Source organism: Rhynchophorus ferrugineus, unplaced genomic scaffold, assembly GCF_030347505.1.
Source record: "Rhynchophorus ferrugineus isolate W39M unplaced genomic scaffold, kcgeb_rfMv2 rfM6, whole genome shotgun sequence".
In the NCBI taxonomy this organism is placed as follows: Eukaryota; Metazoa; Arthropoda; class Insecta; order Coleoptera; family Curculionidae; genus Rhynchophorus; species Rhynchophorus ferrugineus.
The window spans coordinates 17,804,729-17,819,064 of record NW_027472585.1 but is presented as its reverse complement, the minus strand read 5'-3'; the positions used below and the strand labels follow the sequence as shown (position 1 = coordinate 17,819,064).

General features: G+C 30.1%; 1 protein-coding gene across 6 annotated transcripts in view; it reads left to right on the top strand.

The window, feature by feature from the left end:
* Positions 1-14,336, top strand: part of LOC143197888 (uncharacterized) — a 533,325-nt gene that overhangs the window by 31,792 nt on the left and 487,197 nt on the right. The window contains exon 1 of one of the 6 annotated variants that reach the window (XM_076406676.1): positions 9,885-10,074. The exons of the other annotated variants lie outside the window; for them this stretch is intronic. Within the exon in view, the coding sequence (XP_076262791.1) occupies positions 10,003-10,074 (72 nt within the window). The 5' untranslated portion in view covers positions 9,885-10,002. Of the gene's footprint in view, positions 1-9,884; positions 10,075-14,336 lie in introns of those variants that run through there. 6 annotated transcript variants of the gene reach the window in all.

The window sequence follows — 14,336 nt, the reverse complement described above, 5'->3', positions numbered from 1 at the left end:
ATAGTATGTGTGGAAGTTCCTCATGTCTGTTTGCTTTTGATTCTCTTGATTTTATGAATGATCGGTAGTAAAAAATATCGGTGCAATTATCATTAATGCAATAGGAATACATCTGTGTAGTATGTTGGTGCTTCTATGACGCATCTTACGACTATGTTCTGGAAATCTTGTATTGTATTTATGCACTTGATTTATAACTGAATTCCATAGATCCATATGAGGTATAAACATTTTCTTGTACAACAGCAACTTATTATGTACCAATAATTGGGATTTTCTCTCAATAATACATTTTCTCTTTTTTTTTGAGTTTTTAGTCGTTTTTACTGTATGGGATGATAATATTAGTCATTGTTGTTTTCGTAGCTTGATTATATGTTAATTATTATAATTATGTTCTTTGCTAGACTATCATTGGCTAGCTGTGTTCTGGGTGCTTTTTCGCTGTTTTCTCCAACAATAAGATACTTATTCTTGGAGGAAACGCCAATAGCTTATCACCAAAATATCATCACGTAGCCATGATGATATTTTCCATTTGTGCTATATAGTTTGTAATGTTGATTAATAATTACTATTTACATTGATAGAGGATTTATTTTAGGTGGATTTAAGTTAATTCTTGAGATATTTTTGATACAGTTATTTGTTTGTTATCTGTTATTAATAATTTATAAGGCTTATGTAGTGTGTATGTTCAAATAAAACTAAATATACTTTACCTATTATTTTTTTAAACTACAAATAAATCTTGGAAGTGAAATACATGGTAAATGCTCTCTTATTATTTTCTTTAACATAATGGTGGATTTCTGTGCGAAATATTACAACTGTTGCTGTTACTTACGTTTTTGTGGTTGCTTCATGAAAGCTTCTTCACAAATATTAATAGCAATAATCTAAAGGTATTTTTTATCCATTTTCAAATGCACAAAGTTTCTTGATCCACCATGTTAAGCCGTCATGTGATTTAGCTTCAAGATTTACATAAGCATTAAATAAATTGAAATTTATACGAGAATATAGAAAAAAAATCTAATTGAAACTTATCCACAAAGTGCCTGCATCTTCTTCACTTACGAAGCCATTAGTTTTTTAAATCCACGTACGAGATCTTCACTAATAACAATGTACGAGTAACTCAATATCGAAACACTAAATAATTTTGATAGGTTAGATGTAACATTTGCAAATTATATTGAGAATCATATATATTATCATGAATTTTTAAATATTCTTAGATAAAAATAATTTTCTAATTTTAAAGTTTTCCTATGTTTTCATAACAAACTATTGCCAAACGTAATTATTAACGTTAATGGTCGTTATCGGTACTAACGTTAAAATATTAATTGCTAATATTAATTATGTAATGGAGCGACGATGCTTGTAAACTAAACGAAAGTTGAATGACGAAAACACGATACGCTCACAGTAGAAACAATTAGCAGGTAGTTTTCGTTGTTTCTTCAGTTTTTGCGCTACTAATTCATAACGCCACGGTTCGAAACAAATCGCAACTCTAGCATTTGCTAAATAGAAAAAGTATTTAGAAAACATGCAATGCAACGTGCCTGCACGGCCAACTTGATTTTTCCCCCTTGCGTTCGCTTCGACCGATTTTTAAACCAATTAGAGTTGTCGATGGCGATTTGCGTTATGTATACTGTGTGATATTTTAATTGTATCAGATTATTTTTGTTTTTTTTGCTATTCAATCTGCGATAGGTGTAGTTGAATATCATTTGAGTTGTCTTTGTTTCTACTCGGATTTTCTTCATTCCGATGACATTGTAACACTGGTGTTTTTTTGGTTTTTTTTTTAATTCGATATAATGCTTGAATATTTTTCAAAGTTTATTTTTTAACAACCTCCAAATATATATAATTTTCTATATTATTTCAATATTATGGCGAGCCAAAATCATGCGGTTGTTATTTGGCTCATCAACCTAACTGGTGCATAAATATTAAAAATAATTGTTATAAAAACAAAATTATATCTATTAATACACTCTCAATTAGAAAAAGATAATTTTACCGTATAAACCATTTTTTTTATCTTTACCTTAAAACAGCATAATCCAGTCTGAAATTTTGCACATGCTGTTTCCAATTTTCCTCGGTTAAATTTTCAATTCTAATATGAGGCGCAGCTTTCATAGAACATCAATATTATGATGAGAAAAACCATACTATTGTTATTTTGCTCATTCACCTTGTATTTGGTTTGGTTTCGTTTAACAAGATCTTTTTGTATAAACAACGCCTTTCTTATATTTTTCATCATCTAAAGCACCTTCCAAATTTATATTTATAAATGTATATATGTACCCAATCTACTCAATTTAGCGTGTATGTCTTAATCAATTTAATTTACATTGAAATATTGACAAATAGTTAATAGTGGCTTATATTCCTGAATTATAGAATATTATCTAAATATTTATATCTACATCTATATCTATATTAGGTTCTCGCATATGTTCTGATCATTTGCAGTCACCAAACTAAACCAAACCAAGCCGTGCTATATCAATCTTATTTTTAATTACAGGACCCTATGTCTGGTGAGTCTAATGAACGTACTTCATATACTTCCTTCGAGCTGCAACAATATATCCTTTCTATTATTTAACATGTATTTGTGTCTGTTAGGCGCTGTTATTGCCACTTTCTGTAACAGTTTCATCTAGTTTTATTAGTTAGTAATACATCACTGTTTGCTGGTTCTACCCCATGCACAGTAGGACCTTATCGTCGTGAATATATTGCTTCGATATCGACGTCAATGGCTCTCCTGAAAGAAACCATGACATTTTGCGTTCTTGATTGTCGGAGTAAATCCATTTTTTTACCATCAGTCGCAGTAGGCCACAAAAATTCTTGTTTTTTTTCCTAATCCTGATATTGAAACGCATCGAAAATGCAACTTAACTCATTTTCCGACTTTTTTGATATTTTAATCACATGTAGACGTCTGAAAACAGTTGATTCTGTTTGAATTAAGTGTTCTAGATAGATCTAGATATTTGCCGTTGATATCGAAATCACTACTGAGTCTTTGAAGCCAAAATTAACAATTAGCATGAGGGAGCAGCATTACCATAGGTCTCTAAAAGTGTCTGATGGGCTTCGGTAGCAGATTTCTTCAAATCAAACAATAAGTGTATAAAAAGTGGATTAAAAAAACGAGTGATGAGACTTTAAACGGTTCAATTGATTAATTACTGATCTAAACAACAATAACAACCTTTCATATAAAAACTTTTAAACTAACAATACCAACTGGTTATTCTGTATACTAAAAATCATTTAACACCACTCCAACAGTAAAACTACAACATTATTGACTAAATCTATTTTAGTAAATATTTTATAAGGTATAATAAAATGAGACTTAATCCCCTAAGTCTTAGGTCCAATAATCCAATTTCTATTTTTCATCGGCTTCCCAAGTCTCAATTCTATTTTCAGCATTTCTTTTACGTCAGGTATTTCAGCAACTGATTGATTCTTGATCATTTATTTTTGATTACATCTATTAATATATCATTACTGTCTATAATCTGTGATTTTTTCGGCAAATATAAACAAAAAAATGGAAAGTTGTATGCAATGTGAGATAAAAGGCGTCATGTCAGTTAATGATAACCCAGAATGCTGTCGCAAATATTGACAGTGTTTACGATAGTTTCGATAAGGATACATAGTTGACGGTGTCGTTTTTTTCGTCTTGTGATATTATATAATATTAGGGTGATATTAAATAATTAATTTTTTTCCAATTAACCTAACATTTTTTATACTTAAAATCTATTTATGTTATGTTTTTTATGGCGATGTGTGCTTTAAATCAGAGTAATGAATTTTGTCATGTTATTTTGTCCAACTACACTGTCTTGTTTTAATAACATTTTCTGTCCCACATGCCAAAACTTATGGAAGTCTTGGGCTACATCGAAGAATATAGATGAACAAGCTTTTTGTAACTCTGATCTCGGAAATACTTATTTAAGCATTTATTTTTAACATCTACTATTTTTATTTTTGACCTTTATGTTATACTGTTTAAACTATTTTTGCTAACCATTGCTCTATTTTGTTGTCACTTTTTTTTATAGATATTGATTTTCAGGTACATAATATTTCCATAATATTTTTGGTATAATTAGTCCCTTTGATTGCACTTTATTTATTCTAAGTAGCTTGCTGAATATCTATGATGAGTTTTTCTGCTTTTGAATTTAATTGTTTGGTGTTTTTAAGGAGCACATTTAGCTGGTATTATTGATTTTTTTGTCAACCCTTCTTAGATTTTGCGCTTATTTGTTAGTATTGAATTTTGTTATGTTTTATTTATATTTTATTTATATTATTATATATATTTTATAAATAAAATTATATATAATTTTATAATTATAGTTACTATTTAATTTTTTCGTTGATATATAATTAGATACTTGCTCGCCAGTTGCTTTAAGCACTTCATTTTCTTTAGTTGTCTCATATTAAAACTAGCGTTGGGAACTATTGACTGAAATCAATCGAAACAGTCGATAGTTGCAAAACTGTGGAGACAGTCGATAGTCAAAAAAACTAGCCACTGAAAATAGTAATTACTATTCTATTATATAATGCATGTATTATTATATAATGCGAAGCACGGTTCGACATTTTTTTTTTTTCATTCGTGATATCAGACGAAGATGATAAACTCTTTGTATACACTTAACACAAATATTTTCTCGTATTTTAATATATTAATTGTTATTTTTAGAGATGTACAATAACCATAAATACTAAATAAAAATTAAACATGTACCTAGTCATAAAAAAAAACTAATCCATGACATAATTAAAAATCATCGCACAATAACTACTAAACTTTTTTTAAATAAAGTGAAAGCTTTATTTTATCATTCACAATTGTAATATCTTTACCCTATTACATTAACAATCTTAAAAAATATCGTTCCAAAATGCTGCTATATTTTATACAATATATTGTTATTTACAAGAAAACTATCAAAAAAATCATAAAACTAAATATGTTACATATAAATCTATGTAAGCATAAATTGGGTACATTTTTGTCAAGGTCGCTGCTATGACGACAGAGTCAGGACGTTAAAAATCAGTCGCATAAAACTAGTAAAACCAAAATAGTAACTAAAGGTACAGGACTGAAACAGTCGATAGTAAATAGTAACAAAATCAATTGGACCGATAATAACGATTGAAAACACTAGACTGAAACAGTCACTGGTAAAAAGTAGTAAAATCAGTCGAACCAAAAATAGCGATTGAATCAGTCGATAGTAAAAAGTAGTCAATTACTAAGCAGTCGATAGTCGCTTTTAGCCGATAGTTCCGAACGCTAATTAAAAATGTTTTGAATATTCTACATATTTCCTCATAAGTGTTCGGTCAGTCGGTCATTATTACATAATTGTTGTTAATAGACATCCGAATCTAGCAATTACGATCTATTTGTAGAGTGCTCTGACAAAATTGTTTACATTGGTTTTTTATAAAAAAATGTTCGTCCAAGAATATTTTCAAACAAAACAAATAGATCAGTCAGTTTTTAGGAACCAATATGTATCGCTAATGACGAGTCGATGTAATGAACAAATCAAATGACCGGCATGTCATTCTCACATCGACTTAATTAATTTTTCTCAACATAGCAATCTCTGAAAATTTTACGGTGTATATTTGAATAGTAATGATTGTTTATTAGTTTGCAATCGTTATTTATGTGGTGTTTTAAAGATAGATCATTATATATGATATAAGTCCAAAATGGAAGGATAATAGACTTCAGTGAAATCAGTAACTAAATAAAGAGAAAGATAGATACGAAAGTGCGTTTCGCCTTTATGATACCTATTATAACAATATTGCGACCTAACTACCAGTGTTATCAGTTATTTTGGAAATCTGTAGCCGTTAAACTACTTTTTATGGATATATTTATGACCGGCTTTACTAAAATTATCCACAAATAATTGAGCTACAAACAATATAGAGTGTACGACATAATTATATTAAGGAGATGGGCTACTGTCAATCTAGTCACGGCACCAATTTAGTTGATTGTTAACGTATTCACTAGATTTATTAATTTCAGCAAAATATTAACAATTTAAGAATATTTAAAGAACTAATTTCAATGACTACCAAAAAGAAAGTAATAAATATATCTCTCTATAATTGTTGTTGATGTACAATGATATACTAAAAATTTATTATTTTCTATCTTTGAAGTAAAACCAACATGAGTTGCCGCCATTTAACTCTGTGTCTATCTAGTATATCTTTTAGTTTTTGGTTCATCAATTTTGTGTGATTTTAAACAGCCTGTGGTAACCATTTTGGTGTTCTTCCCCCTACAGCTAATTAATTATCTCTCAGCATTTTTATCTATTAAAATAATTTTGTCTCAACGTGCCTCACATGTATATGTCAACCAAATTCGCGTAACCGAGATCCTTTTTCACCTCTCAAGTCTCTGGTCCCACTCTCAATATTATAGTGTACTAAGCGACTGCACGTATTTTTTATTTTTCTAAAAATTGTATTTATGGCTTGTTGTATTTTCCCCGCTATAATGGTTATGTCGACTGTCTTTTCTAATTTTTCTTCAGTCCCTTAAGATTCGTTTCCATATCTATAGGATGGAATTAACATAATATTTGATGTTCGAAATGATAATTTTTTATTAGAATTAATTAATTCTATTAAATTAGGATGTAAAAACTACAGAATATTGGGTAAATGGCCTCCAGAATACTTTTTTGCATACGAATTTTTTTATCGCAATATTTCATGGTATTTTGTATAATGTTGAATTTCCTTAATGAATGTTGAGGGTATTGAATCCATTAATATATTATAGCTGTTGGCTTATTATAATAATAAACCAATTTTGATAATCCAAACCAAAGAATACACGACTATGAAATGTCCTATTCAGTAATTAAGTTTCATTAGTTGCTAGAGCATGTAGCATCAAAACCATATGTTATTCAAAGCAATATTATCTAACTTAGAACGAAATCGGTTCTTAAGTCACGACATCAAGCAGCTGCAACGAGCATTGCTTTACCAGCCTCATTTTCGAAGAAGTAAGGTCTAATAATACCACTAACCCAAAATGCACAGTCACACGAAGTGTATGCATTTATTTTTCAATGGCGGCAAATTCAAATATTACCTAAATTTTGAGATATACTTTAAGGTTCTACGGGCTCTACTTTGTTTCGACTTTTTTTACAAAATACTTAATACTTAAAACCAAATTTTGCACATTGTAAATCGTATAATTTACCAGTTTTGAAAATGTTAAAAGGAAACTGTTCTCCTTTATACAATAACTAATAAAACGACTTCCGGGTTTAATCTGAACTATAACCAAAAAGAGGAACCGTAACAACAATGAGAACGTTATATATTACTTTATGTATAGGTGGAATGGCGCTCCTAAATTGTTTACACAAATGCCTGATATTGTTTTCGCAGTGGGAATTTTGTCTAAACAGTTCACTGGATGTGAGATAACTGTACTAAAGTGAACAAACGATATTAAAATGCATGAAATTTGGTGAATTCTATGAGCGTATATGCTTATAATTACAGTAATTTAATTTATTTTTGTTATATGACGGATTTCAAATTACTATTCCCGGAATCCATGAATTCGTTATGCGTATTTTCAATTTTATATTAGTTTATTATTATTTACATTAAGGAACTTTTTATATTTGTAAATCAGTAGTTTATATTATTACTTCTATCTGTATTTATCATTTTCTTCCTCTTAATCCTTAGTTGGCGCGGTGGTAAAGGCGACAGGACGGGCATTCTAATGTTGCGATAGTCGCGGGTTCGAATCCCACTGGGGCATGATCGTAAATTTATGTTTGTGATTGTCCTAACCAATCTCGATCTCAAAGTCATCAAAACATTTTTTGTCATCATTTAATAAATATATTAAAAAAAATTTATTTTATAATATATCGAATATTAAGTATGTAAATCATATCCCCTTCAGTCAGTATTAATTAAGAAAAATGCATTGCTGCAAAACTTTCAACATTTTTTAAAATTTGGGATTTGAAATTCTATCGACTTTTCTTATGAACCAAAATAAGCGACACTTATTTTTGTTCTTAATACAACTTCTTGTTGAGGATGCTCTAGATGCTTGCTTGTATTAAACCTTCAGACATTTGTTGAGTTTTAGTTAGTATATAGCCTCATTTGCTAATGACTTAAAACAGAAATCCGATACTAAATAAGACTTAGATAATTAACAAATTTAAATCATATGTAGATAACGCGACATAACAACAATAATGGAATTAAAAAAAATGAAATAATATGATCATTAAATTATCAAAAGTTCAATGAATAAATCTGTCAATGTATATAGCAAACGCATTTATGTATTTCTTGTATGTAACAATTCTTGCTTGTAGTATTACCACATAGACTATTAATTCTAGATTTTTTTGCTACTGTGTCGCTAGTTTCTTAACTGCCTGCAGTTGAAGGCATTATGTTATAATTATCACTTTTTCTCTAATTTGTTTCGTTCGAAAATCTGTACTAAATTCTAATTATTTTTCAAAATTCTATTCACTTACTTTGAACTCTGTGAACAAAGATTATATATTGTGTATAACATATATAACATGTATTATTTATAAACATTATGTATAAATTACATATAGGAATTGTACTTTGTTTAAGCAATGCTCTTCTACATTTGGATCTATAATTATCCGGTATGAAATGCGAATAACGAGCCTTCCTATATTTTTGTAGGTGCTCATAGGAGATTTCTTTTAAGTTTATATTTGGAAAACCATTTTTGCTCTATAGCAGGGTTCTTTGGAAAATAATGCACCTTGAACCTTCACACCTTAGAACACCAACGCTTGTTACATTTAAATACCTTTCGTTAAAATTATGCACCCAAAAAGAAAAAAACAAATGTATACAATATCAAACCAAAGCATCCAACCTAAAGCATAAATCAGTCAGTTTTGAAGCATATTCTTCATGATTACGATTACTAACATTTGTCTTTCATTTTTATATCCCTATGTTCTAAGGCTTGATCGGTAGAAGATAGCACATTTTACATTAAATATTACAATTAATATATCAATATTTTATAATATATTACAGTGGGTAAAAGTGCACATGTAAACATAACACAATATTTAATAACATTTTGCAGTTGATAAAGGTACACTATCTACACACAAGACATGTTTTGTATTTATATTCAATTATGTGGAATTACCCTAATGGGAAACTTACAATCCAAATGTGTCCAGTAATATTTTAGGACAGCAATTTTTTGGTACAATATAAGAACAAATGGAAAAAAACATCTTTGTTGTTGCCTTTATTCATTAGGTCCTTTAGTGATCAATCTGTAATGCATGAATATGTTGACGATTGTCACCATTTAAGTTCCCTTTTGGGGTTTCTATATTTTAAGTCAGCTCGGAACGTCACTAATACTTGCATAAAGTCTGTTATCTCCCTAATTGTAATTATCCTATACTATTAAATAAAGTTAAATTAAACCACCAATATGAAAATTTCACAAAATATAAGCAGCATACTTTGTGGAAATCCCTCATACAGTCTATTTAGCACACCACTCAGCGTTCGTTTATTCATTCTAATCTGTTTACGCAACTCGAAAAGCAGAAATTCAAAAGTGTAACATCTGAGATCGTTCGATTTCTGCGTAGTTGGCGTGTTTTAAAATATTATTTCTTGGACTAACTGATCGTTTATAACCGGCATGTACAGGTGCAGCAGCGTATGCCTTTGAATATCAGACATTATTCGAATATAATCGTATATAGTACTCTTAAGGGAAAATTCTGTGACAATTGTGGTTTTGTGTGGTTGGATTAGGCGATCATAACGCGTCATTTATACTGGGAATGTGCAATACTTTTCTCTTCAATCATGGCTTATGTGGTCTGGAGAGTTGTTATGAAGAAGTATTCGAGGATACGTTTAGGACTTGTTGGATCTCAGGTAAGAAATATTTAATATGTAATACTTTATGTTTGTACTATATATGTAAACATTTGAGCAATAATTTTCTTATTCCTCATATGTTTCTTTCTATGTTCATAATTTATATATTAGGATATAACACTAATTGAAATGCAATAAATATTTCGATAAAATTCACAGTGAATATGTATAGTGTGGAAATTTATTATATCGCTTTTAAAATATGTCTTTTCTCCGAAATAATATACTCATGCAAATACGTTATCCAATTGTCAAAACATTTTTAAACGTGTTTTTCTGAATGGACGAAAATAGGTGTCTCGAAGAAGTTTTTTGACTTTTGGAATGAAATGTAAACGATCGAAGACCGACCAGGTGATTAAGGTAATGTTTGTGTTAGAAATTCGTGAAAATAATAAGTATAACGTAAAATCTAACAGTTTTTTTACAAAAATCTGCCTTAGATAAATATCAGTGTTGGGCACCGAAGAAAATATCGATATTTTGTTTATTTTTGATATTTAAAAAAAAATATCGATATATCGGAGGCCTAAAAATATATATTTTCTCAAAATCTCTTAAAGAATAGTGGTATTTTTGATAAACTTTTAAAAATGTTGTACCAATTTTAAAGGTTTATTAAAAGTTGTATTTAATTTATTTTGAAAAAATATCGGTAAAAAAAATATCGCCAAGAAATATCGATATTTTTTTCAGAAAATATCGATAAATCGATATGCGACATCTTTATTAGTGGCAAAAAAATTATTGATAATGCCTTTAAGCAAGCTTTACAAATTAAAATTCCTATACTGTTTGGCGGAATATACTAAATACAATATCAATGTATATAAATACAACTACAATATCAGGATACTATTAGTGCTTTCATATATTCTAATTCGATTTTTCTTTTGCATAAATTTGGCAATTAGGCTGAGGCAGAGCTTCTCATTGGAACTGAACTAGTCTATGTCATATGTCGCCACTTCTTTTACAATGTGTTGTCTTGCATCTGTAACTTACGGTTTAAGAGAAGACAAGCAATCACTTAAAATATTTTATTGGCAATAATGATATTTTCTAGTGTAAAGTGTGTTACACGATAATAATAATAATAAGTCTCTAGTGCACGTTATTCTTATTCAGTCCATATTTTCTGCTCAACATGGACTGAGAACTATTTATCTTGAATACAAATTACTACCCCCACCGTTGGCAATCAAAATACATCCGGCCTTACTCAACTTGTTTGAATCGATTATATTTCATCAGAAGCAGATTGGTAGTGAAAGAATCCCATCTAAGATACTAGCTATTAAGCTACCGACAGGGATATCACTACATAGTATAAAACAAAGTCGCCTTTTCTGTCCCTATATCCCTATGTGCGCTTAAATCTTTAAAACTACCCAACGGATTTTGATGCGGTTTTTTTCAATAGATAGAGTGATTCAAGAGGAAGGTTTATGTGTATAATACATGCATAATATCTAAGGCAACATTGCTAATTTTAGAGGTTTCTAACGTGATGTCGTAAATTAACCTATTTTTTTAGGCTTATTTAGCAATTAGCAAAAACGCTGCCTAACCCTACGAGTTAGATCAAATTAATGTACTACAGTATTGTACACCATAAAAAGGTCTACAAAAAAGTCCGCGATGGTATATGTTTATCTTTTAGGGATAACCCACATTAACCATTTTTATTGTTTACTTTTTACGTGAGAAAATGGCTTATTTACGAAGCTATTTTAAGCAATACGGCATTAATCCTTATCGAATTAAGTACCTTAAATACAGTGTGCAATTAATATAGATCAATATGGTTCCTTACAGCATGTAAATTAAACAAATATTTTCGGAGATATTACAAATTTAAAATTTGCGTTTAAAAATGTGTAATGTAATAAAAATTGTATGAATTTAGATATTCCAAAGATAGCAGGAAATCTTCATAGTAAGTATAGGGGAAGAGGAATTGTTTTACTCCAAATTTAATGCGTGCAGGCCAAGGGCAGTAATGAATGAACCAAAAATACTGGATCGATTTTAATCATGTTTTCATTGAGTGACATAGGCATATATATTTTATGCCCGTGCAAAGTCGGAGCGGGCCGCTATATTTTTATATACAACGTTCATATTTTGTCTGTAGTGTATTTAATTTAGTATCAGCATTGCACCCGTGCGAGGCCGGGGCGGGTCGCTAGTTTATATAATAAATTAAAATATAACTGGACTGGAACTAGAAAGGATAAAAATGAGATACTAAAGTTTTTCATATATTCTCTTACAAAAATTAGTTGTTTTAAGAGACTCTTGTACATTTCCAGTGCTTGCCATATCCCTTAAGAGTTAAACATCCATTTAGTTAATCACCTACATTTTTCATATTTTTTTCAGATTCTTTCCTTTCAGTTGTTTTTGTATCTGGTTTGAAGTAATTGATCCATGTTTCATTCCTTGTCTCATGTCGATATAAAAAATCCGGTTTATTTCATTGGAACATCTCCAAACTCCACTTTGAGAATTAGTTAGACCTGCTCAAATTTTCATGAAAACTATCATTTGATATGTTAATGTTTGATCTTTAACTGACTGTATTTATTAGTTTTTATTAAGTTCATCGTCTAGTGTTATCTAGACAGTTTTTGGCTACAATTCTAGTCTGTCAGACTAAAAAGCTATTTTCTGATCACATATAAACATTTTTGATACATTGGTACATCAAAACACTGCCCAAAACTTATACGAGTAAACTTGGAGTGGCTGAGAGCTCGACTTGTTCTTGTTGTTCTTGACCGTGGGTCCATATCTCACACATAGTTCGTGTTCTTTTAATGACAAAAGGCATCTTAAGATAAGCTTTATATTACAGATTTAATGCCAGTACTCCTGATGCCATCTGTAATATCTGCGAAATGCAGACTATCTTTACTAAATAATCGCGGCTTCAAACCAGAAGCTACTAATCCAAATATGAATGACTGCGTAAGTCTGGAGCCTAGAATTATATTCTATTGTTTAGAAACATCCACCAATAAACGTAAAAGTACGTAAGTTATCGTTATAGAAAAATTTTAAGAAGCCATCATAATAATGGCAAATAATGATGACCGGAAATTCTACTGAAGAATATTTAATGAAATTAACACAAGTATATTAATTAATAAATGGACTTACGTTGTTTCAAAATATTTTTTGTGTCAGGTCTATGAATTAATGTTAAAGGATTTGCAATAGATAGTGTTACTAGTATTAAATCGCATTGAGTGCAACTTCACTGACAGAAAACCGAATATCTATGACTCCAATATAATACTCTATATTTGATACTCTATATAGGATGAGCTTGGTGTGATATACTATAAACTGCTAAAACCTAATGAGATCATCGATGGAAACGACAACCACATATTACAAAATTTGTGAAACTATACTTGCAAACATTAAAATGGGAAGTGCTATCCCACTCACCGGATACTTCAGACTTGGACAGGAGGAGGGGCATCCTATCTGAACACTGCTTCATTCCTTATGAAGATACCAAAAAATAAGTAAATTACCTAAAAGGTGGAAAAAAGTAACGTCTATCGATGTAATATATTTAATTAAAAAAACAGTATTTAGTATAGAGCTATTATAATTATTTGTAGAACTTTCAATTAACAGTTTAATCATCTTGAGGTTAGAAGTTGTTCAGTTTAATTGGGGGAATTGTGCAATTTTCATAGCAATTCCGTTTCATTAAAGAACAATGGCCAATTTCCGTTGTTCGGTCGCAAAACTATGTTAATTCCAATAGCGTCGTGTTCTGTGCAATATTTAGAACTGTTTAATTCTGCCATTAACCGAAGCCAATTAAATACGTCGAACGGAAACGCAAAGCGGTACCCGACACACCGAATGATACACGATGTGAAAATCGTTCGACATCGAACAAGTGACAAAAATAAATGAGCGAGGACGGATGGGATTAGATGGCAGTTGTGCTGGGTCGACAAGAATCATTTCGAATGGTATCAAAAAAAATTCACCTTTTACATGCAATTCAATCAAATATTTGGTTTGTAACGACTTACAAACAAAACAGATAAATCATCATGATCAATTCTCTTATATTCCAAGGATCTGTGAGCGCCTTACGTCATTTCCTAAAAGCTGTTTTTTTTATAGAAGTATATATGGAATATACGTCGAGGAATTAAACATTTTTATCTATAGAGCCGCCAACAAAATAACGCCTAAAAGCAAAGGATTTTTTAATTATTTAATTA